The sequence below is a fragment of the Colobus angolensis genome, unplaced genomic scaffold (genome assembly GCF_000951035.1).
Source record: "Colobus angolensis palliatus isolate OR3802 unplaced genomic scaffold, Cang.pa_1.0 Scaffold48, whole genome shotgun sequence".
Taxonomy (NCBI): Eukaryota; Metazoa; Chordata; class Mammalia; order Primates; family Cercopithecidae; genus Colobus; species Colobus angolensis.
The window spans coordinates 4128419-4154827 of NW_012118265.1; the positions used below are offsets into that span (position 1 = coordinate 4128419).

At 40.4% G+C, this 26409-nt stretch overlaps 1 protein-coding gene across 1 annotated transcript in view; it reads right to left on the minus strand.

Moving 5' to 3' along the window:
• Positions 1–762: 762 nt before the first annotated feature.
• The window catches only part of ERICH6 (glutamate-rich 6), a 47076-nt gene continuing 21429 nt past the window's right edge, over positions 763–26409 (minus strand). Inside the window, exons 6-14 of the mRNA XM_011958954.1 lie at positions 26215–26331; positions 22657–22755; positions 21262–21419; positions 20957–21027; positions 18852–18997; positions 14852–14937; positions 10009–10164; positions 7662–7890; positions 763–1033 (exon numbers count right to left, since the gene is read on the minus strand). Of these exons, the coding sequence (XP_011814344.1) occupies positions 770–1033; positions 7662–7890; positions 10009–10164; positions 14852–14937; positions 18852–18997; positions 20957–21027; positions 21262–21419; positions 22657–22755; positions 26215–26331 (1326 nt within the window). The 3' untranslated portion in view covers positions 763–769. The remainder of the gene's footprint in view (positions 1034–7661; positions 7891–10008; positions 10165–14851; positions 14938–18851; positions 18998–20956; positions 21028–21261; positions 21420–22656; positions 22756–26214; positions 26332–26409) is intronic.

The following is a 26409-nucleotide window of genomic DNA, read 5'->3' on the forward strand; positions in this document are numbered from 1 at the left end:
CAGCCTGGGTGACAGAGCGAGACTCCGTCTCAAAAAAAAAAAAAAGTAAACCAGTAATGCTCAGAATTTGTTCTAAATTGATAATATAGCATATTTCTTGGTATTTTAGTCATTTTGTACACTTTTTTTTGAATCCTACCTGTATTAATTGAGGGATCTCTAGATGGACAGAACTACTAGCATAGATGTATATATGAAGGGGAGTTTATTAAAGAGTATTGACTTACATCATCACAAGGTGAAGTTCCAAACTAGGCCTTCTGCAAGCTGAGGAGCAAGGAAGAGAGTCTGACTCACCAAATCTCAAAAGTAGGGAAGCCAACAGTGCAGCTTTCAGTCTGTGGCCAAAGGCCCGAGAGGCCCTGGCAAACCACTGGTGTAAGTCCAAGAGTCCAAAAGCTGAGGAACTTGGAGTCTGATGTTCAAGGTCAGGAAACATCCAGAACAGGAGAAAGCTGAAAGCTGGAAGACTCGGCAAGTCTGCTCGTTCCACCTTCTTCTGCCTGCTTTATCCTAGCTGTGCTGGCAGCTGATGAGATGGTGCCCACACAGATTGAGGGTGGGTCTGCCTCTCCCAATCCACTGACGCAAATGTTAATCTCCTTTGGCAACACCCACACAGACACACCCGGGAACAATACTTCGCATCCTTCAATCCAATCAAGCTGACCCTTGATTGATATTAGCCACCACACTCCCCATCCTTCACCCAAATAAACCTCAACCAAAAAAACCTCAACAAAACAAATGAAAGCACCATCATTCTTGGTCAAATTTCTTCATTTATTATATTTCTTATTGTCTTCATTGTATCTTGCTTTATACCAGAACTGTGACAGAGGGCAATTAGTTTTAGAGCAAGTGAAGAAAGGTAGGAAGGTTGCTTTAATTTTTCCCAAACCTGGCTTGAGGGAAAATTCACACATCCTTCAAGTTTATGAAACAGGCGACGGATCTTTATTAAACTGGCCAGCAGAAGAAGGTCATCTCCACTCATGTATCGGAGGACTGGAATCTCCTCAGGATTTGGTAGCTTTTCAGCAAAGAGAAAGAGAAGGAAACTCAGAGTCCAGCAGTGAAACTGGGGAGGTGCGAGGAGCTGAGTCATGGCACTTATGTGGGGTTGGATTCCCTGACGACGGTCCACTCTAATTCATCCGTAAGCAGGGGCGGTGGTGTTATTCCAATCTGAATGAGGAAAGAGCTGAAACGCTGTGGAGACTTGAGAGACCAAATGGAATATGGATACCTTCAAAAGCTTATAATTTATTCATGTAGTTTAACCAGCACCTACTGAGGGGATCACAAAGATGCCTTAGACACAGTCCCTTGCCTGGAAAGTGCCCAGCTGGGGAGGTAGGGTGAGTGCTGGTCTGAAGGCTGGGTGTTCACTGGGAAGGCACTGAGAAGAGCAGTTTTCCTCGGAGAAGGTAGGACTGGGAAAAACGAAAACTCCCTTTCCTGCTCCTAAATGTGCCCCAACCTCCAGGAGGCCATTCCAGATTAACCTCTCCATTACTCTTCTTTGGCCTCTGCTCTCCCCACTCCCTCACAGCTTTTGACAATTCAAGGCGGGTGTGGTCTTCCTGCAGCTGCAGAAACTGAATGGATTTGCCAGGACAGTCTTGCCTGAGGTGTTTTCAGTCTGTAGCTTCAAGGCTAGCCTAGGAGGGGCATTTAGCCTCTCCGGGACAGGTTAAATGCAAGCAGAACTACTACCCTCTGCAAGCTGAGTGACCACTTACCTGCAAAAGATGGTACTTACAGTATCATTTCTGTATTTCACTCCTCCTTCCAAAGAAAGGAAGAAATGGAGGAAGGAAAATGTATGAGATGGACAAACAACAAAGAATAGGTCAGAATCCTTTACCCCAAATATCATACGATGACAGAAAACTTTTTTACAGATTAAGTCAATGATGGCTCTAATAAGAAAGATTTCTTTTTTCCCCCTTTGTTTCCAGTGGGGTTGGAATAAGAACGATTTCATCGGCAGGATAATTTTAAGGAATTCCTGAACATCAAAAAGCAGATGAGACCATATGGATATAGAGAGAAATGACCACATGAAACCACTAAGCAAAAACACATGTACTCTGAGCTCAAACGCAACAGAAATGGGAAGCAGGAGGGGCTCCGAGGTAAACGTTAGGCAGATCAATTGGGAGGCAGGCTCCTCACCTTTTCCTTTGTGTTGAGTACTGGTGCCCACGGGCTGAGGCTGGCAGCGGGCACCAGCGCTAGCCTTCTACCCCTTAGCAGCACAAATTGTCTCCACAATTATCTGAAGCAAACTTTAGTAAGCAGAACAGGGAAACAGGAATTCTCAAATCCAAGTTGAACGCACGACTGAGAATCACCTAATAGTTGACGCCACTAAAGAGAGGCACCAGATTTACCTATCAGAGAAACTTATACTCAAGGAAAAAGAATTAGGAGATAGAGAAAGACTTTAGGAAATTTATCCATATTTAAATAGTTAATATTTTCTTAGGGACTTGAGAGAATATTGTTAAGGAAGAAAAACAACCAGAGGATTTGGAAGTTAATTTTATGCATATTATCAAAGATACGTTAATTTTAAACTAACCATTAAAATATAGTGTATTAAAAGACTGAGTCTGTTAGCTGGGCATGGTGGTGCATGTCTGTAGTCCTAGCTACTTGGGAGGCTGAGGCAGTATGACGGCTTGAACCCAGGAGTCTGCAGTTACAGTGAGCTATGGTCACGCCACTACACTCCAGCCTGGGTGACAGAGCAAAACCCTGTCTCTAAAAACAAACAAACAAAAAACCCACTGAGTCTATTAGGTTGAGGAAAGCAACAAAATCCAACTATATGTGATTTGCAAGAGAACATGTAACTCAAAACTACATGAAAAAGGTTGAAAATCAAAGGATGAAAAAATATCAGACAAATGCTAACAAAGAGAAAGTAAGTGTAAGAATTTAACATCAGATGGAACAGCACTTAAGGTAAAGGCCACTAAAAAGGAAATTAGGAATAACATATGTTGATAATATTACTACCTTTATTGTCAAAATAAAAACAAAACTCTCACTAATACACTAGGGCACAAAACGGGAACAGATGAAGAGCGAATGAGTGAGGGGAAAGAATGAGCTGCCCTGGGCGAAAGGTACAACTCACAAAGAAGAGAGTCAGCATCTTTAATTTCCTGATCGCAGAGCTTCAACATACATACAGCAAAAGCTGATTGAAACACTAAGAACAATGAAGAAATTCACAATCATTTTGGGAAACTTTCATACATTTCTCAGAAGTAAACCCAATGACATAAAAATAAAAGGATAGAGAGGGAGGTGTGAGTAGAACAACTAGACATAGAATTTTGTACCAATAAACTATGCAACATTTTGGTTAAATATACATGGAACACTTATATAAAAATTATGCAACCAACCACTAAGAAAATATCAATACATTCTAAACAGGAAGAAAAAAACTACAAGTCAGATTTCCTGACCATTTTGAAATGAACAAGAAAGGGGTAAATCTTTTTATCTATTTGAAAATTCAGTGACTACTGCATTGAAGTCAAAATAGGTATTCTAAATTATTTAGAAGTGAAAGAAAATGACAGCACTATATATTAAAACTTGTGGCAAATGACCAAAGAGGCACTCAGAGTGCTAGGGAGAAGGTGGGGGTGGGTGTGGCTGGTTTTGATAGATTGCTCAGGAAAGGACTCAGTGCACAGAAACCTGAAGGAAGTGAGGGAACAGCCACATGCTAAATGGGGGGGAAACATTTTAGGTTGAGGGGATAGCAAATGCAAAGATCCTGTGACAGGAACATGCCTGGTATTTTCAAGGAATAGCAAAAAGGTCAGTATGGCTGGAGTAGTGAATGAGATAAGTTAATACAGAGAGACTATTCAAAGAAAGAGGTCCAGATTGTGTACAGCATTGCAAGCCTTTATAGGGCCTTGGCTTTCACTCAAGTAAAATTAGAAGTCCCTGGATAGTTCTGACCAGACTTACATTTTCAAAGTATCATTCCAAGTATTGTGTTAGAATAGACTTTGGGAAGACCAGAAGCAGGGAGACTTATTAGGAGGCTATTGCAATAATCAAGCAAGAGATGGATCAGGTAAAGAGGCAGACAAAAATGATAGCACTGGAAAATGTGAGAAGTGTGAGATTCTGGAGGTATTTTGGAGGCAGAGTTTACAGATGAGTTGGTATGGGACTGTGAAACAGAGCATTTAGAGTTGTGAAACTACTCCCGAGTTTTTGTCCTGAACAAGTGAAAGAATGTAGTTGCCATTTTCTGAGATGGAGAGGACTGAGGTTGGATCATGTGTTGAAATCAAATTCTGCTGTGTTGAGTTTTTTCTTTTCTTCCTAACAGGGTCTTGCTCTGTCACCCAGGCTGGAGTGCAGTGGCACAATCACGGCTCATGCAGCCTTGAACCCCTTGTCCTCGACCCTGCCAACCGTGGGCTCAAGCTATCCTTTCACCTTAGCCTCCCAAATAGCTGGGACCACAAGCATGCGCCACCATGTCTGGAGAATTTAAAAAACAACTTTCATAGAGATCGGGTCTCATTATGTTGCCCAAGTTGGTCTCACACTCCTGGGCTCAAGTAATGCTCCCGTCACGGCCTCCTAAAGTGCTGGGATTACAGGCATGAGCCACCATGCCTGGCCTGTGTTAAGTTTTTAATGCCCTCTTAGAAATCCACATGGGTATGTTGAATTGGAATCAGAGACTTGCAAGCCTCAAGTTCATATGAGATCTACCTGAAGATACAAATTAAAGGACTATCAGTATGCAGATGATATTCAAGGAAGTGAGACTCAATGAGATAATCTGAGGAGTGAGTATAGAGAAAAGACAACCCAAGGACAAGCTCTGGGTTCCTCCAATATTTAGAAAAAGGGGAGATGAACAGTAATCAGGCCAGAAAAATGAGAAGAAACAGCTTGTGAGGTACAAGGAAAATCAGGGGAGAATAGTCTTGGAAGCAAGGGAACAAATGATTCCAGGAAGAAGAGATCATCAGTGTTTAATGCCACTGAGAAATCATTACAGTTCATATAAATTTAATATGTATATTAAATTCAATATTCTTCAAAATGTAGACACAAAAAAATCTTCAATACTTATTAAGTGGGAAACAAAAACAAATAGGAACCCCCTCCAACAATACAATATGTACATCATCTAGATTTTATGTTTTAAAAAAGATGTATAAAATAGGCTGGGCGTGGTGGCTCACGCCTATCATCTCGGCACTTTGGGAGGCCCAGGTGGGCAGATCACCTGAGGTCAGGAGTTCGAGACCAGCTTGGACAACATGGTGAAACCCCGCCGTCACTAAAAATACAAAATTAGCTGAGTGTGGTGGTGTGTGCCGGTAGCCCCAGCTACTCAGGAGGCTGAGGCATGAGAATCGCTTGAACCCGGGAGGTGGAGATTGCAGTGAGCCAAGATTACGCCACTGCACTCCAGTCTGGGAAACAGAGCGAGACTCCATCTGAAAAAAAAAAAAAGATGTATAAAATAATTTATAAATACATAGTAAGGAGGAAGGTACACACTAAATCTTGGGTGGTGATTACTTTGGGGAAGGGAGTTAGAATAGAAGAAGAAATGAATGGAATTCTCATTTTTTAAAAAAATTATCTTTATTTCTGTATTGTTTAAATCTTTAAATATAAAAATATATTCACAAGTCACTTGTAATTAAAAAAAAACTAAAGGGTGATTGTGAGAACAATGAGAAAAGTAAAAAACTTTAATAATGAACTCTTCCTTTTGCATCAAAATGATTCCTTTTTGATTAAAATTAATTTCTAAGTGGGGAGAGGAAGGGAGGTAGGGGAGTGGGGAAAGGAAGTAGGGGGAGAGAGAGAGGGGAGAAAGAAGTATCTTTATATTTTGGGTAAAAATGTATTTACTATGGATGTAATGTAACAAAAGGAGGCGCTACTGAAGATTTCTAACCAAGAAAGAAGTTTGTCTGGAGCCTAAAAATTTGACTGTAGTTTCCAGACTCACTGAAAGTAACTGGAATAGTGCTTAGCACATTGTAGACCCTCGCTCTGTGTTGCCTGAATCTGCAATCTCCCCTTTGTTTGGTGGTCATGAGATATTCCTTCCTGTGTTGAATATTGAGATTCTATTTCCACATACTTAAAAGTTGAAGGCACCTTTGAAGTTTGGAGTTATGTGTTCCTTTAAAAATCAATGAAACAGGCCTTGCGCGGTGGCGTACCTGTAATCCCAGCTACTTGGGAGGCTGAGACAGGAGAATTGTTTGAACCCGGGAGGTAGGCATTGCAGTAAGCCAAGATCCCACCACTGCACTCCAGCCTGGTGACAGAAAAAGACTGCCTCTCAAAAAAAAAAAAAAAAAAAAATCGATGAAATGGGCTAGGCGTGGCGGCTCATGCTTGTAATCCCTGCCCTTTCAGAGGTTGAGGCAGGTGGATTACCTGAGGTCAGGAGTTCGAGATCAGCCTGGCCAACATGGTGAAACCCCATCTCTACTAAAAATTCAAAAATTAGCCAGGCGTGGTAGCAGGCGCCTGTAGTCCCAGCTACTCAGGAGGGTGAGGCAGAAAGAATTGCTTGAACCCAGGAGGCGGGGGTTGCAGTGAGCCGAGGTCATGCCACTGCACTCCAGCCTGGAAGACAGAGTGAGGCTCCATCTCAAAAAAAAGAAAAGAAAAGAAAAGAAAAAGAAAAAAAAAATCAATGGAATAAAGGTCCTTGAAGTTTAAGGGACCTGTTTGAAGTCACACACTATATGTGTTATTTATGTATATAGCTATACATCCATCTCTATTTGTATCCATCTCTACATCTATATTATTTTATTTAGTGCCAAGTACCACCCTTAGTACTCTGCATTCTCATCAAATCTTCACAGCAATCTGTAAGGTCGGAATCATGATTCCATTTTATGGATAAGGAACTGAAGTTCAAGTTCACTCAGTCAAGTGGCAGAGCTAAGGTTTGAAACTACAGAGAATCTGCAACCTGAATTCCATGTTCTTAACCATCATGCATTATTGCCGGTCACTGAGCATGTACTCAGGGCTGTGCCCTGGGAGAGGCACTGGAGTTACAGAAGTCAATCAGATAGAGATTCTTCCTTTCAGGAGATTGCCATCCAGTAGGAAAGGCAGCACTGTTCAGCAAGCACGGGGATGGAGGCAAGTACACAGAAAACCCATAGAAGGATGTGGTTGAGGCTGACTGGGTGAAGGACTTGGAGGTCTGGAAAGTGTCTCCAAGGAAACAGGGCTTATGATTGGTCTTGAACATGATTCAAACTCAGGTCTCCTGACGCAGCCCAAGGCTTTCTACCATGGCAGGGAGAAAAACAAACACAATATGAAATCTTTAAACAAAACCCCCAAAGCAGCACTACTCAGGCACAGAGCAAACATGCAATAAGTGTTACTTGGATCTGAGTCTGAACTAAAAGGAGTTTCAGAGTAAGAAACAATAAAGCTGCCTCAATTCCATATGAAGTGTTCACTACATGTTTTTCCATTGAATTCCAAAATCCTAGTGGACAGTAGATTATGCACTAGGGTGATCTATCAGTAATAATACTAACAAAAGTTATTTTACTCTTATTATTATTTTAAATGCTTTAAACTGTTTTTTAAAATGTACCTACCTTCACTTTGGTTCCAACACTGATTCTTGCCTGTTGGCCCATTGCTAGAAAAGTTATAGAAATCTTGTCTTGTTCTAAGATGCGGACTCCAATATAACGGTTCAAAGCCAGAAAGACAGGTTTAAATGAAACAAAGGGTGAGGAAGTGATGGAATTTGACCAATTCCAAGCCCTTATTCTGTTGCCGGCTTGATCTGAATATTGACCTCCCAATATATTGATGTATACCCTGGGCAGGAAGGAAATGTAAAAATCATAAACAGTAACACCGTAATAAAATACTGGAATTATCCCTGTTACTTGCTAGCCAAGGGGACTAACAGTTTATGCCAGCAATTAGCATGAGTGGTGGAAACTTCAGGTAATCTTAGGAGTCATAATACTATGACTAAATTCTACACTAATTGGAAGTACTGTATCCTATTTGAGTTCATACTGATAAACTAAAATGGGTCCAAAGGATCAACCTGGGATGAAGGAGTCTGGAAGGATGAAGAGGGTGCAGGGAAGGTTTAGTCTGGAGAAAGTAAGATACAGAAGAGTAGATTAATCCTGAAAGAGGAGGAAAGACCAGTGCTTAGATTTTCACCACACCAAAATAAAGACCTGTGGCTGTAAATTCTGGGGAAGACTGTGTCGACCTCAGTACAAGAGAGCTCTTTTCTGGCAATGCCCAATGAGGAGCTAGGAGTCTTTCCACGAGTCCTGCCATCATGGCTGAGTGTAGGGGCAGAGGCTCAGGGAACACCTCTGTGATCACTGCAGTGGAGAAGAGGTCTGTGACAGAGCAAAGGTGGACCTTAGACCCACTAGGTGACCCCATCTCTTCAGACCATGAATGCCTTACATTTTACTACATCACTTTTAGCCCCTCACCATCTGAGATCTGGCAGTACTAATTGCTGTGCCATTCTATTCAGTTATCTCCTTCTCATACCCTGTTACCATCCCCACCTTGAGGAGAGAGAACAGATACAGTTCTGGGTGCTCAGAAAGTTGGCTTAATTTGAGAATGAATTTTTTTTTAAAACTAGATGACTTGGCCATGGGGACCCCTAGCTAACATCTCGGGTCCCCAGTATTGATCAGTGGTAGTAATCTAATAACAAAAGCACAAATGAGAAATCGAGGTGATTATCTTATTGTGTCTGGGAAGGGAAGATTTAGTTTTATCTTGAAATCTGGGTGAAAATAATTATCTAGCCAAAATTTTCTGGATAAATCAGTGCCTTGTTTATTTAGTAAGCATTCTTTGAGTCTACACTATGTACAGATATACTGCTGTGTAGTAGCAAAGATTCAGGATGTGTCCTCAAGGAATGTCAGTCCAGTAAGGGAAATGGACTTATTACACAAGAGGCAGAGAGAGGGCTATGAGAGTATGAAGGAGCCATCTCAGGGTGCCTGAGAGTTCAGTTCACGGGGCAAAGGCTTCATAAAACCAATCTGGAAGAACCTATTGGTTTCCAGTCTAGAAACCAACAAATATTGGTGACAATTAATATAGCACTCCATCAGAGGTAACATAAAATTGCTATAGAATCCTGAAAGATACATAGAAATTTTCCAATATACATGGTGGTAATGAATTGACTACTGCTGTAGACAAAAAACACAAATAGCTCGGTATCCTAACTTTCTCAAGACTAGCAGTATATAGACTTCGCCAATTATTGGCAGAAGTTCCTGAGATGAGATTGTTATACCTGTATATAACTTAAAGGAAAAGACCTGTTTCTGAAAAGTTCAAAAAGTTTAAACTGTTTTGAAGTTAGAACCCAAATTTCACTTTGTCAGGCTAAATGAAATCATATGAAGTCACATAATATATACATACTAGGTTAAATTGGAACCAGGATCTTAATTTCTCTGGATATTTTGTCTGTATGTTATTGTTCTTGCTTGTGGCTATAGGACGCTTACTAGCTAGGAATGTATCTCAAACAATAACAACATAGTGTATCAACTGTCTATTGACAAGTTGTTTACATAGATGAAGCAGAATGGCATAGGCTCTAGAGACTGCCTCAGTTAACATCCCAAATCTTTAGAGTTACCATTATCATTTATCAAGTTTTTTCTATGTTGTAATTATATAGTTCATATATTCTTACTATGTATAGAAATAATATGATGACCTTTATTTTTACAGTTGCTTGGGATTTTTCCACTGAGAAGCATATGGAATGGTGTAAACCAAAAATGACCCTGAGTTGAACATTACCATCTAAAGACCACTAACTTAAATAAATCTTCTTAAACCCATTCTTATCATTTAAAAAGAAAAAAACAAAATTTCCCAGAACGAAAGCCACAAAATGGCAGCAGCAGGAACCTAGAAGCTTACCAGACATTTCCATTGGGATGATAGCAGGAACTTCTGCCAGAGGAATCCAGCACTGCCAGGATAGCAGGGTTAGTGGGCATATCTTCTTGGACTATACAAGTGAAACCATTTACCTTGTTGGGCACTCGAATGATGGCTAGGTTTCCAGATGGATAGCTGAGATCAGATAAGGTCATATAAATTGTTCTAATGCTCCTTGACTATTCTGGGAACAAATTCAATTTTTGAGAGCACTCTGAAATGATAAAGCATTCTGAAAATGGGAGGTACTATATTAATACAAAAAATGTTATGCTTTTTATGTGGATCAGAATATACTGATGAGATGCAAGAATCCTCAACAAAAAACTTGCAAATGAACTGTCACAATATAAAAAGGATTATGCACCATGATGAAGTAGGGTTTACCCCAGATATGCAAGGTTGGTTTAACATCTGAAAATAACTTAATATACCATCTTAATAGAATAAAGAGCAAAAAACACATAGTCATCTCAACAACACAGAAAAAGCATTTGACAAGTTTCAACCCTCTTAATAATAAGAAAACTCAATGGATTTCAAATAGAAATGAATGTCCTCAACCTGATAAAGAGTATCTACAAAAAGCCCACAGCTGGGCTGGGCATGGTGGCTCATGCTTGTAATTCCAGCACTTAGGGAGGCCAAGGCAGGAGGATTGTTGAAGCCCAGGAGTTTGAGACCAGCCTGGGCAATATAGTAAGATCCTGTCTCTACAAAACAATTTTTTTTTTCATCTTTAGAATTTTGATATTTTAATTTAAAAAAACCCACAATTAAAACCATACTTAATGGTGAAAGAGTGCTTTCTTCGTAAGATCAGAAACTAAACAAAAATGTCTACTGTTACTACTTCTATTCAACATTGCACTATAAATAGATGTTCTGGCCGGACGCGGTGGCTCGTCCAGCACTTTGGGAGGATGAGAAGGGTAGATCACGAGGTCAGGAGATTGAGATCATCCTGGTCAACATGGTGAAACCCCATCTCTATTAAAATTACAAAATTAGCCAGGCATGGTGGTGTGTGCCTATAGTCCCAGCTACTCAGGAGTCTGAGGCAGGAGAATTGCTTGAACCTGGGAGGTGGAGGTTGCAGTGAGCCAAGATTGTGCCACTGCACTCCAGCCTGGGTGAGAGAGCAAGACTCTGTCTCAAAAAAAAAAAAAAAAAGATGTTCTAGCCATGGAAGTTTGGGGGAAAAAAAGGAAATGAAAAGTATCCAGATTGGAAAGGGAAGTAAAACTGTACCTATTAGCAGATGACATGTTCTTGTATATAAAAAATCCTAAGGAATTCATAAGATAATGTATTAAAATCAGTAAATGAGTTCAGCAGGGTTGTAAGCTACAAGATCAATATACAAAAACAAATTGTATTTCTATACACTAGCAGTGGATATTCTAAACATGAGATTAAGAAAGCAATTCTATTTTCAATAGCATCAAAAGTAATAAAATATACTGAAGATAATTCACTAACTGTTAATACTCATTTCCATATCCAGGCTGATTAGAAGTCCAGAAATAAACGCAAGATTGATTCTAAATCATTTTGCAGATCAGTCATAGCCTTCAAGAAAACTAAGAGGAATAAAGTCAGGGCATGAAATGATTAATAATAAAAGTTGGAAAGCCATATATTTTTATATGGTTTTTATATAGACACAGCCTGTAGTCCCAGTTGCTTGGGAGACTGAGGTGGGAGGGTCACTTGAGCCCAGGAGTTTGCGGCCAGCCTAGGCAACATAGCAGGGCTCTGTCTCCAAAAACTTTTAAAAAATCTTTAGGCCAGGTAAATTATTTAAAATTTATTGATGTAATTAAAACAAAACCTACACATTCTCACAGGGTCTAGGGAACTAAAACTTCATTATGCTTCCTATGCTGTGAAAGTCATTTTTCTGGCTTATTATTGGGGTTTAAGTAAACACTTCGGAAACGATAACTAAACATGACTTTCTTCTACAAGGGGAGGCTCTCAGTTCGTGAAAAGGCCTCCTCATTTTTTTGCTTTTTGTTTTTACTTTCCTCAGATATTATGAGGATCTGAACAGCTCAGAAAGTATAAATATTAAATGAATGACCTGGCCATCAGGCAGAAAGTCCAAGCAATCAATAACTTGGTGTTCTATGAAATAGATATTGAATTTTGGTATTAAAAATCGTCTACCGCTCATGGGTGTGTAAACTAGTATACATCTTCTGGGATGGAGGGATGGCAAAATCTATCAAAGCTTTAAAATGTCCAAATTATTCATCTAGAATTTCTACCTCTATATGTTTATTTGTTTATATATTTATTTATTTAATTTTTTGAGATAGGGTCTTGCTCTGTTGCCCAGGTTGGAGTGCAGTGGCACGATCACAGCTCACTGCAGCCTCAACCTCTCTGGCTCAGACAATCCTCCCACCTCAGCCTTCCAGGTAGCTGGAACTACAGGTGTGCACCATGACACCTGGCTCATTTTTGTATTTTTTTTGTAGACACAGGCTTTCACCATGTTGCCCAGGCTGATCTCAAACTGCTGAGCTCAAGCGATCTGCCCACTGTGGCCTCTCAAAGGGCTGGGATTATAGGCCTCTCAAAGGGCTGGGTCACCATGCCCAGCCTCAACCCCTAGGTATTTAATTCAAGAAACTAAGTGGTGAGTATGCCACAAAGTATGCACAAAACTGTTGATTTAGCTGTTGTGTATAATAGCAAAAATTGTGAAACCACCTTTGTTCAGTAATAGCGGATAGGTTAAATGAATTATAGTACATCTATATAATAAAGTACTATGTGGTTATAAAATGGTGTTGCTACCTGTTTTTTGGGGAAAAATGGTGTTGTATCTTTATATTTATTGCATTATCATATATTTATAACATTATTGTATAATTTCATTATGTAAAGGAGTCAGTTAGAAAATATGAATAAACAGTTAAAGAATCAATTTATATATATACATGCTCATAGACAGAGAAATATTTTTAAAAACCCCATGGGCCGGGTGTGGTGGCTCACGCCTGTAATCCCAGCACTTTTGGAGGCCGAGGCGAGCAGATCACCTGAAGTCAAGAGTTCAAGACCAGCCTGGGCAACATAGTGAAACCCTGTCTCTACTAAAAATATAAAAGTTAGCTGGGCGTGGCGGCATGTGCCTGTAATCCCAGCTACTCAGGAGGCTGAGGCAGGAAAATTGCTTGAACCTAGGAGGTGAAGGTTGCAGTGAGCCAAGATCCCACTACTGCACTACAGCCTGGGTGAGACTATGTCTCAAAAAACAAACAAAAACCACATATTTTTATGTTTATTCATTTCTCTCTCTCTCTTTTTTTTTAATTGCTCTTTGCAGAGCAGGGCTACCCCATAGGAAGTGCATTCAGAATAGCCAAAAAAAAAAAAAAAAAGACAAAACAAAAAACATTTATTTTTAAATGCTGGCCAGACACAGTGGCTCACACCTGCAATCCCAGCCATTTAGGAGACTGAGGCGGGAGGATTGCTTGCACCCAGGAGTTCAAGACCAGCCTGAGCAACATAGAGAGATCCCCATCTCTACCAAAAATTAAAAAAATTAGCCAGGTGTAGTGGTGCATGTCTGCGGTCCCAGCTACTTAGGATTCTGAGATGGGGGGACTGCTTGAGCCCAGGAGGTTGAGGTTGCAGAGGGTCATAATTGTGCCACTGCACTCTAACCTGGGCCTTATAGTGAGACCCTGTCTTAAAAAAACAATAGTAATAAAATGCTATCAGCTTTTCTCTGAGTGGTAGAATTTGAGAGTAGTATTTCCCTCTCTTCCTTCCTTCCTTCCTTCCTTATTTCCTTCTTTCCTTATTTCCTTCCTTCCTTCCTTCCTTCCTTCCTTCCTTCCTTCCTTCCTTCCTTCCTTTCCTTCCTTCCTTTCTTCCTTCCTTTCTTTCTTCCTTCCTTCCTTCATTTCCTTCCTTCCTTATTTCCTTCCTTTCTTATTTCCTTCCTTCCTTATTTCCTTCTTTCCTTATTTCCTTCCTTCCTTCTTTCCTCCCTCCCTCCCTCTTTCTCTTTCTCTCTCTTTCTCTCTTTCCTCTCTCTTTCTGTCTTTCTTTCTTGGTCTTGCTCTGTCATTTAGGCTGGAGTGCAGTGGCATGATCATGGCTCACTGCAGCCTTGACCCCCCGGGCTCAAGCAATCCTTTCACCTCAGCCTCCTGAGTAGCCGGGACTTCAGGTGTGTACCACCACACCTGGCTAATTTTCTTATTTTTTTGTAGAGATGGGAACTCACTATGCTCCTCAGGCTGATTTCAAACTCCTGGGCTCAAGTAACCCTCCTGCCTCAGCCTCCCAAAGTGCTGGGATTATAAGCATAAGTCACCATGCTCAGCCAATATAGTTTCTTTATAGTTTCCTTTTATCTTTCTATTTATTTGTCTTTTTAATTAAAATTTCTATTTTTCAATTACGCTGGATCTTTATCTTTTTCTGTGTTTTTGTTTTTGTTTTTCTGAGACAGGGTCCCACTTTATTGCCCATGCTGGAGTGCAGTGGCACAATCTCAGTTCACTGCAGCCTCCACCTCCTGAGCCCAGGTGATCCTCCTACTTCAGTCTCCCGAGTAGCTGAGACTACAGGCATGTGCCACCACACCCAGCTAACATTTTGTGGAGACAGAGTTTTGCCATGTTGCCCAGGCTGGTCTCAACCTCCTGAGCTCAAGTGATCTGCCCGCCTCGGCCTCCCACAGTGCTGGCATTATAGGCGTGAGCCGCTGCACCTGGCCATGTATTTCCTTCCTTTACCCTTCTCTTTTTTGAAGTAATAAAGCTAATACAAATAACTTGCTGAAAGAGGATACAATATTTGTGTTGTCCCATCTGGAAATGAAGTTAGAAACTTGCTCCCATGTTTGTAATGCTTCTCCAAGAGCTCATTCCTGACAACCTGTACACCACAGAAAAGAAAAGCCACTTAATTATTTCGGACATAAAGTCGTAAGTAAGACAACAATGGACATCAGCTGGTTACTAGACAGTCATACAAACCATTTATTAATTTAAATTTTGGCCCTGCTTCAACAACAGGAGACAACCCTTAGCAATTATTAACAGATTGTCCCTAACCCTTGCAAGTATAACTTGATAAAAATCCTTCTGGCAGAAATCTGACATTACATATCGATTTTAATTTTTTTTTTTTTATAAATGTTACTATAAGAACAAAACAAAAGCAGACAAAAACCAGCCCCTGCACAATGTGCAGTGCCATTGCTATCATAAATCAGATATTCATGCGTGCATGAGTCTGTTTCTGGACTCTATTATGCATATGGATTTCCTTGTTTATCCTGCCCCAATACTATACTGCCTTAATTACTATATCTTGTAATAGATCTTAATAGTTGGTAGAACACATCCTCCTCTCCTCAGCCTCTTCTTCTTCAAGAGTGTTTTGGTTACTCTAGGTTCTTTATATTTCCACATACATTTTAGAATCAAGTTGTCAAGACTTCCCTTCCCCCAATACACACACATAGGCAATCTTGTTAGAATCTGAGATTATATTGGATCTATAGATCACTCTGGAAAGAATGATCAAAGAGTGTCATCTCTAAAAAGGAAGAGGTAGGCTAAAATATCTCATTATGAATACGGTTTTCTTTATTTTTCCTTTCGCTTCTGTGAAATTTTGCTTCATATATTTTTGAGGCTGTGCTAATATGGACAATATATTTTGTAATGCTATATCTTACTGGTGGATTGAAATTTTGTCAATTAAAAAGTGATCATCTTTATCTTTATCTTATAAAGTGATCCTCTTATCTTTATCTTACACTTTTTTTTTTTTTTTTGAGACAGAGTCTTGCTCTGTTGCCCAGGCTGGTGTGCAGTGGTAAGATCTCGACTCACTGCAACCTCCACCTCCTAGGTTCAAGTGATTTTCCTGCCTCAGCCTCCTAAGTAGCTGGGATTACAGGCATGTGCCACCATGCCTGGCTAATCTTTGTATTTTTAGTAGAGATGGGGTTTCACTGTGTTGGTCAGGCTAGTCTCAAACTCCCTACCTCAGGTGGTCTGCCTGCTTTGGTCTCCTAGAGAGCTGGGATTACAGGTGTGAGCCACTGCACCTGACCTATCTTACACTTTCTTGAAATACATTTTAACTGGGTATAGAATTCTAGATTGGCCATTGTTTTCTTTCACCACACTGAAGACATTCCATTGCCTTTGAGCCTCTATTGTTGCTATTGGGAGGTTATCTGCCAGTCTGTTTTCTTTTAAATGTAACCTGAACTTTTTTTCCTCTGTTACTTCTAAGAATTCTTTCTTTCCTTTTTTTTTTGTTTTGTTTTCGGTCTTTAGTTTTCTGCAGTTTCACTATAATGTGTCTAGAATTTTCTTTTTCTCGTACTGCTTGAGATCACTGGGATTCTTAAACCTGTCAATGGGTCTCTTTTATCAGTTTTGAAAAATTATCATCTATTATCTTTTAAAATATTAGCACTGCCTGATTATCTTTTTTTCTCTCCTTCTGGGATTTTGAATAAATGCACGTTAGACCTCTCATTTTGTTTTTGTACCATACGCTCTGTCTTGTGTTTCTTGCCTTTTTTTTTTTATTCCCATAATGAATTTTGGTATTTTTTCTTTTCAACCTTTCTTCCTGGGCATTGGTTCTTTCTTTAGTGGAGTCTAACCTGCTTTCAGCTCTCATCTTTCAAGTTTTTAATTTCGATTTTGTATTTTTCATTTCAGTTGTTGCAGTTTTCATTTTCATTTCAGTTCATTTTTTTCCATTTCAAATTTGCTACATCAGTTTATAGTTTTCTCTTCCCTTCATATATCTTCAAGCTGATCTCTTATTTTCATGATCACAGTTAGACTTCCTCATTTTCCAAAGTCTTTTCAGGTCTCTTCTTATTGATTATTATTCCTCTGGATTTTTACTTGTATTGTTAAGTTTTCTTGTGTTCTTGGTTATTTTTCACTGTATGCTGGTAACTGAACTTGAAAAATAATTTGTAGGTGTGATTTGAAGGTTGAATTAGTGACCTTCCTCCAAAGATAGTTTGGATTTACTTCTGCCAGGCACCTGGGTTTACTGACATCCCTTATATTCTTTTTGTTTGTTTGTTTGTTTTGAGATGGGTTTTGCTCTGTCACCCAGGCTGGAGTGCATGATCATAGCTCACTGCTGTCTCAAACTCCTCAGCTCAGGTGATTCTCCTGCCTCAACTTCCCAAGTAGATGGGCCTGCAGGCATGTGCTGCCATGCCCAGCTAATTAACTAAAAAAAAAATTTTTTTTTTTTTGAGACGGAGTCTTGCTCCATTGCCCAGGCTGGAGTGCAGTGGTGTGATCTGGGCTCAGTGCAACCTCTGCCTCCCAGGTTTAAGCAATTCTCTGCCTCAGCCTCCCGAGTAGCTGGGATTACAGGTGCCCGCCACCTTGCCCAGCTAATTTTTGTATTTTAGTAGAGATGCAGTTTCACCATGTTGCCCAGGCTGGTCTCGAACTCCTGAGCTCAGGCAGTCCACCCACCTTGGTCTCCCCAAGTGCTAGGGCTCACAGGCGTGAGCCAACACACCCAGCCAAAAAATTTTTTTAGAGATGGGATTTTGCTATGTTGCTCAGGCTGGTTTCAAACTCCTGGCCTCAAGTGATCCTCCCACCTTAGCCTCCTGAGTAGCTGGCATTACAGGTGCAAGCCAGTTTGCCTGGTTCACCCCTTAAATTCTATATCTCCCAAGATAAACAAACCAGGTCTCAGTAATTTAATTCTGAGAAGTCTATTCTGAGGGACTATACTTACATAGAAATGTACTTACATACAAGGATATTTAAAGAAATGGCATTTATATAGCAAAAAATTGTTAAGAATCAGTATGTCCAAGAACAGAAAAATGGGTTAAACTACATGATAAATTATATAGCTATTAAAATAATATTAATGTAAGCTATATAATATCATGAATTTTTTTTTTTTTAGACAGGGTCTTGCTCTGTTACCCAGGCTGGAGTGCAGTGGCACAAACTTGGTTCACTGCAACCTCTGCCCTTAGGCTCAACGGATCCTCCTGCCTCAGCACCCCAAGTAGCTGGGACTACAGGTGCATGTCAACATGCACAGCTAAGTTTTCTATATTTTGTAGAGATGGGGTTTTGTCTTGTTGTCCAGGCTGGTCTTGAACCTCTGGAGTCCAGCAATCTGCCTGCTTTGGCTTCCCAAAGTGCTAGGATTAAAGGTGTGAGCCAATGTACCTGGTCTTGGAAAACTGGTTTCTATAATTAAGTTAAAAAAGAGATATAAGTATGTTAACAAAAACCCATGCAAGGAAAACCATCTAGAACAGTGTTAATATAACTTTTGATTACAAGAAAAATGTTCTATATCATCACTGCAGTTCAGTAGCCACAAGTTACATGTAGCTATCTAAGACTTGTGGAATGGCTAGTGTGACTGAGAAATTACATTTTTAATTTAATTTAATTTAAATCTAAATAGCCAAAGGTAGTATTGCTACCATATTGGGCAGTGCAAGTCTAGAAAATATTGAAATATTAATGTTTTGGGAGAAGTGATTGAGACTTTTGGTAATTTTCTTCCTTTCCTTTTAATTTTCTAAGGGTTCCAAATGTTCTCTAATACGCAACTCTTACATTTTAAAGTAAAAAGGCTTTAACCCAAACATAAGACATTGTTATAAAGTCTAGTAGAAGTAAAAAGGCCAAGTCTGTACCAATTCTTTTTGACAACTAGTTAAATGCATCATGTAGCCAAGCTTCATGAAAGATTATATAATTTTAGGTTAAAGTGTTTTTTTTAAATACCAAGTAAAAAAATTACAAGTTCATTACCTTTCCACATGCTATCCGAGAATCACAACAAATGATGGACATGTTACTGTTTCTTAGTTGAAAATCAAATACAATGTCATCAATTGTCTGTTTTTCTGGAATATCCACAGAAAGTTGATAAGAAATTGTTTTTAAGCGCTTTGAATCTAGTGGGAAAAGAATCACATAGAAATACATACATGTTTTAAATTTTCTAAAGCCTCTTTTCTAAAATGAAATTTCAAACTCCAATATAAATACACTGATTCATAAGAAATTTTTATATTCAAATTTTTCATCATCTTTAAAAATTTTATTATTCCCCTTTGTCAAAAAATGAGAACATTCCTTCATTAAAAGAAGAAAAATGAGACTGGGTGCAGTGGCTCACGCCTGTAATCCCAGAACTTTGGGAGGTTGAGGCGGGTGGATTGCATGAGGTCAGGAGTTTGAGACCAGTCTGGCCAACATGGTCAAACCCCATCTCTACCAAAAATACATTCATTAACCAGGTGTGGTGGCATGTGCCTGTAATCCCAGCTGCTTGTGAGGCTGAGGCAGGAAAATTGCTTGAACTGGGAGGCAGAGGTTGCAGTGAGCCAAGATCGTGCCACTGCACTGCACTCCAGCCTGGGTGACAGAGCAGGACTCTGTCTCAAAACAAACAAAAAGAAAACAGAAAGAAATTTAAAAAATGACAATTTTCATTAAGTGGAACTTTCTGGCCTTAGTTCTAGTAGAACTGACACTCTAACAGTTGGATATCAGGAAACTTTATATTAGGGATTTAGTTACAAAAATAAATAAAAATGTATCTTCTCTAAGTATCTTTTTTTTTTTTTTGGCAGTTCAACTTTTATTTTTATTCATTTTTATTTTATTATTTTAATAGGTTTTTGGGGAACAGGTGGTGTTTGGTTACATGAATAAGTTCTTTAGTGGCGATTTCTGAGATTTAGGTGCACTTACCACCTGAGCAGTGATGTGAAGTCTTTTAACCCCCACCACCCTCCCACCTTTTCCCCCTGAATCCCTAAAGTCCACTGTGTCATTCTTATGCCTTTGTGTCCTCATAGCTTAGCTCCCATCTAAGTATCTTTTCAGTAGCTCTGGGTGGTAGAAGAGGAGCCTGATGCCCAGAAAGATTAAGTCATTTACCCCGAATCAGACAGCCTATAAGGAGAAAAGCAAGGATATAAATCCAGGACTTCTGATTCTAAACTCAGTGTTTCTTCAACTGTACCAGAACTACAGTGATACTAGCAAGCTGACTTACACAACAACTAATATATGAAGAAAATAAGCTGTTTTTTTTTTCTTTGTTTTTTGAGACAGGAGTTTTGCTCTTGTTGACCAGGCTGGAGTGCAATGGCACGATCCCAGCTCACTGTAACCTCCGCCTCCCAGGTTCAAGTGATTCTCCTGCCTCAGTCTCCTGAGTAGCTGGGATTGCAGGCGCCTGCCACCATGCCAGCTAACTTTTGTATTTTTAGTAGAGATGGGGGTTTCACTATGTTGGTTGGCGAGGCCAGTCTCGAACTCCTGACCTCAGGCGATCCACCTGCCTCGGTCTCCCAAAGTGCTGGGATTACAGGCGTTAACCACTGCGCCCGGCCAAGTTGACTTATTTTTGACAGATTTTCTATACCCAAGCTTGAAAACAAAATGGAAAGTATGCTTAATAAAATATGAGACAATGAACTTGAAAGCTCTTTGTAGTTAACTGTAAAATGCTCTATAGGTGTTACTAGTTTATTTCAATGAATAATAACAACGAGATGAAGACTGAAAATTCCAAAAACCAGATGGCTGGAAACACTAGCTTTTTTGAGCCATTTTGATGGATACAGGCTATACTGTACTTAGAAATAAAAAATTTTCAATACTACTACTTATTATTATTTTTTATAGAGACGGGATCTCACTATTTTACCCAGACTGGTCTCGAACTTCTGGGCTCAAGTGATTCTCCCACTTTGGCTTCCCAAAGTGTTGGGATTACAGGTGTGAGTCACTGCATCTGGCCAATACTATTTTTAAAATACACCCATTTCATCTTTTGGTTAAACATCTGAGCTTTCTGACGTTGTACAGCAGGTCTATCAGATCAGCACTGATGAACTCACCATCTTCAGAGAAATGACTCTGTTCCCTTGATATTATTGCAAAATGTCTGGCCATTCGTTGCTCCTGTTTCCTACAAAATCAAAAAACATCAGGCATAAATCTGAAATGTGGTTGAAGCTTAAAACAGTCTACTACAAAATTCAGCTGCTTAAATGCCATCCTTGTCTGTTTGATCTGTTATTACTTGTGAATCTAGGAAATACATCTTCAAAACTATATATCTTGAAAAACTGAGGTTCATTTACAAAAAAAGCTCCAATTAAGTTGGCCTGTGTGAGTTTCGGTATCAAAGGCTCGATGTTACCTTTGCAGGGCTTTTTCTTTTGCCTTGAGTCTGTCGACCTCACTGTCATGGGCTGCATGAGGGTCAATAGCAATTAATTCAGCTTTAGGGGATTTTATTTTTATTTGTTCCTCATAGATATAATCAATCAGATTTTGGAAAGCAATACAGCAGGAGGCCTGGAAAACACAGAAGTTACTTTCATCTCATCAGTCCTAGATGAAGATGATTAGAGGGGATAAAAATGACTAACAAGGTTTGGATAACAATCTATCATAAGTTTTTATTCTGGTAATAGCTTTATTAAGATATAACTCACATACCATACAATTCACCCATTTAAAAAGTACAATTCATTTGTTTTAGTATATTCACAGAGTTGTACAATCATCATCACAATCAATTTTAGAATCTGAAACCTGTCCTCACTAACAGTCACTTCCTCTCCTTTCTTCTTCACAGCCTCTGGCAACCACTAATTTACATTCTGTCTCTAAATTTTCCTGTTCTGTATAGTTTATAAAATGGAACCATGTAACATGTGGCACTCTTTATGTCTGGCTTCTTTCACTTAGCATAATGTTTTCAGGGTTTGTCCATATGGTAACATGTTTCAGTACTTCATATGTCTTTTTATGGTTGAATAATATTTCATGGTATGGATATACCACATTTTATTCATCCATTGATGGACAGTCGGGTTGTTTCTATATTTTGGTTATTATGAATCATGCCGCTGTGAACATTTTTGTACAAGTTTTTGTGTGGACATATGTTGCCATTTTCTTGGATATAAACCTAGGAATAGAACTGATGGCATATGGTTACCGTATGTTGAGCCTTTCAAGGAACTACTAGACTGTTTTCCAAAGTGATGCACCATTTTATATTCCCCCTCAGCAGTACATGTGGTTTCTAATTTCTCTACATCTTTATCAACACTTGTTGCTATCTGCTTTGAAATTATACCCATCCTAGTGGGTGTGAAGTGGTATCCCATTGTGCTTGTGATTTGCATTTCCCTGACAGCTAAGACACAACTCTTTTTTTTTTTTTGGAGACGGAGTCTCACTCTGTTGCCCAGCCTGGAGTGCAGTGGTGTCACCTCAGCTCACTGCAACCTCCGCCTCCTAGGTTCAAGCAATTCTCCTGCCGCAGCCTCCGAAGTAGCTGGGACTACAGGTGAACGCTGCCACACCGGCTAATTTTTTGTATTTTAGTAGTGATAGGGTTTCACCGTGTTGCCCAGGGTGGTCTCGACCTCCTGAGCTCAGGCAATCCAACCACCTCGGCCTTCCAAAGTAAGCCTGACCTAACTCTTTTAAAAATGGTAACGCCGGGGAAAGATGCAAGAGAAAATACTACATATGTTTAAAGATAATACTATTTCCACAGTAAACCTGCCTTAGAACTTACATGCCCCTTTGATTCAGAGCAAACATCCACATTAGAAAAAAATGCTCTTAGATCGCTTCCACAAAATTCACATTTGGGTGATGTCTCTTCCTCTTCATCCTTCAGAGAGAGAGGAAAAAATTAAAGAAGTCCCTACAAAGAGGCCCAGAGGCTCTGAGAGCAGCAGGAGCACAACCCTGGGCATGGTCAGTGAATGCAACAGCAGCGGTGATGAGATGTGCCAGGATGTGATATCACTTCCATTTAAGGGCTGGTGAGGCTTGAGGAGCCTGAGGTGGTGTTTTGCAGGTCTTTGTCTGGTGCAATTCCCCGGAGCAGAGCTGAGCCTATTAGGAAGTGTGTGGTCTTCGGGATGCCTCCCTCGTATAAGAAGAAAGTTGCAGAAATAAATTCACTGTGGATACCAGAGTCTCTTGTTGGGGAGGGGAATGTGTATTATATACCTAGATGCAAGAGACAAGGATAACACACACTGGATTTTATGCAAATGGTCTAAGGTATTTGAACATCATTAACTCTTTCAAGAAGTGACAAGTAAGAAAACACCTTGATATTAGTGTGTAGGTCAACATGTACAATGACCAACTTTCTAAAATAAACGAGAGTCCCTTCTCCAGGGGAGCCTAGGTGGGAGCTCTGAATTTTGTCTGTATTGTGAAGGTAATTCAGGATAGGGAGGAGGAGGGGAGGCAAAACAAGGGAGAGATTGGGAGTTAGGGGCTCAGCTGACCCAATGTGGAGCTGATACACTGTGGCCATGTCAATGACCTGAGGTCATGTCTGTGACTGCACAGGCTCCTGAGCAGGTAAGCAGCCAAGCCTCAGTACAGGCCTCCAGGAAGAGACCTAGATCATGACTTGCAGACCATTAACACCACCAGGGCATCTGTATATGGCATGGAAACCATTCTCTGAGACTGGCAAAAATGCCTAACATAGGGCTAAAAAGTGACTAAGGTGGCCAGTGCAGCCAGGGATTCACTACCCCAGAGTAAGGTCCAACATATTTAGGCCACTGAAACTCCCCAACAGTAAGTACTGCACATTGCTAAAAGCAGAATGCTTGGAGAGGGAAGTCTTACTCTAGAGAGATGATGGAGGTAAATCTAGGATAGCTATCAAATGATGGAGTAGGGGAGAAAGAGAGCTGGGCAATACCAAGCCATTCACAACCTGCTCCATACAAGGGACTTGGTAGTGAACCCCTCAGTCCGTTGTCCTTTCACCCTCAGCTTGGGGTGAAGCAAGATGGAGATACTTCAAAAGACCATGAGGGAGGCTGGGCACGGTGGCTCACACCTGTAATCCCAGCACTCTGGGAGGCCAAGGCAGGCCGATCACCTGAGGTTAGGAATTTGAAACCAGCCTGATCACCATGGTAAACCCTGTCTCTGCTAAAAATTCAAAAATTAGCCAGGCATGGTGGTGTGTGCCTGTAGTCCCAGGTACTAGCGAGGCTGAGGTGAGAGGATTGCTTGAACCCGGGAGGCAGAGGTTGCAGCGAGCTGAGATCACGTCACTGCACTCCAGCACTCCAGCTTGGGTGACAGAGTGAGGTTCCATCTCAAAACAAAAACAAAAACAAAAACAAAAAGACCATGAGGGGAATTGGGATCTTCACCTGAAGAGGGTGTGCTAGAGAGAAGAGCTGAGCAAGCCAGCTGCTGCTACCCCTGCACTAGATTGGCATCAACACTAGACCTGAAAGACCTGCTGAGGAGCAGGAGGAGCTAGCCTCATCCAAGTGTCAACCTCGTCCAAGTTTAGGGACATCTTGGGGGAGAAGCTGCAAGGCCTTCCCCATGGTAAGACCCATCTCTGGGTGTTGCGGGAGGAGAGTATAACCTCAGAGACATCCCTAGATACAAGCCTTTGTGGTGCGGAAAAAGGGAGGTGCTACATTTAAAAAAAGAATCTCAGGGCCGGGAGTGATGGCTCATGCCTGTAATCCCAGAATTTTGGGAGGCAAAAGTAGGGATATTGCTTGAGCCCAGGAGTTCAGCTCACCCTGGGCAATATAGTGAGACCACATCTTTTAAATAAATAAATAAAAAGAAAAAAGAATATCAGCCTGAAGAGTCTGTTGAGTGACCATAATGTGACCTGGGTAAATATAAAGAGTAAATGTTTATAGATATTATATTACATGATATACTTAATGTTTCCCCTCACTAGATTGCATAGCTCAATGTGCTGTACAAAACAGCAATGAACACCACCTCAGCACATCCATACAGCATTTCCACTAATCTCTACGCGTGCATCCATGATGTGTTGCCTTGCATGATTCGTGCCCCTTATTGTTAATGAATAAACCTGCACCTTTACTATGCCCAAGAAGAAGTTATCAAGGGTTCTCAGATCTGGGGAGTGAGCAATTCTCTCCACATGGCCATGGCATCCAATCCAGGTTTGGAAACAACCATTCCACCAGTCAGTCCCTCACCCCTCTAGCGGCAGTGTGGTGGTGCACCATCTTATTGGAATTACTTGAGGTAACCTTTCTCTTGCCCTTCAAGTACAGGAATTAACTGGTCACTTCACATGACCAAATATGGCAAATATTCACCCATGTTTCCAGGCTTTGTTCTTTTTCTTTTTCTTCTTCTTCTTCTTTTTTTTAATAATAAGCCTGGGAAACATAGTAAGACCCATCTCTGCAAAATATTTAAAAAATTAGCTAGGCATAGTGGTGCCACCTGTGGTCTCAGCTACCTGGGAGGAGGAGGTGAGAGGATTGCTTGAGCCCGGGAGGTTGAGACTATAGTGAACCACAATCGTGTCACTTACACTGTAGCCTGGGTGACACAGCAAGACCTTGTCTCGAAAAATAATAATAAAATAATAATTATTATTTTTTTAAAGACAGGGTCTCTCTCTGTCACCCAGGCTGTTCTCAAGTGATCTGTTTCAGCCTCCCAAAGTGCTGGGATTACAGGTGTGAGCCACTGCGTCTGGCCTGTTTCCAGGCTTTGCGGCCACTCTTAGGGGTTGAATTGTGTATCCCAAAAAGATACATTGAAGTCCTAACTCCTGCTACCTGTGAATGTGACCTTATTGAGAAATAGTCTGTGCAAATGTAATCAAGTTAAGATGAGGTCATTAGAGTGGGCCCAAATCCAACTGGACTTGGTGTCCTTAGAAAAGGGAGATATTTGGACCCAGACACACAGAGAGAACGCTGTGACAACTGAGGCAGAGATTGGAGTGATGCAGCTGCAAGCCAGGAATGCCAAAACTGCTGCCACAACCACAAGCTAGGAAGAGGGAAGGTAGGATTCGCCCCTATATATTGGCCCTGCCAAAACACTGATTTCGAACTTCTAGCCTCCATAACTAGAAGACAGTAAGTTTCTGTTGTTTTAAGCCACTCAGTTTGTGGTACTAGTTATAGCAGCCCTAGGCAACTAACACAGTCACTGTAAGTGCTATTCTAAGTAATTGAGCTCTTTGGCTTTTTTTTTTCCTTTTAGAGCCTTTTCACTGTCTATTGCGCAAATCATTATTTTTTAATGTCATTTTAAAAGAGTAATAATAAAAAACATGAATTAAAATCACCTTGAAGTTAATGTCTAAATTGGAGCTCTCTTCTTTGTATGCCAGAATGGTTGGTGGTCCAACGCTGGGTAACGTTCTTAGAGAAGGCTCGAATAGTGTTATGAAGTCTTCCTTAAACTAAATTTAAACAGAGAAAGGGGTGGCGAGGGGAAATAATTGAAGACTGGATAAGCCATTTTTACTATGAGAACAGTG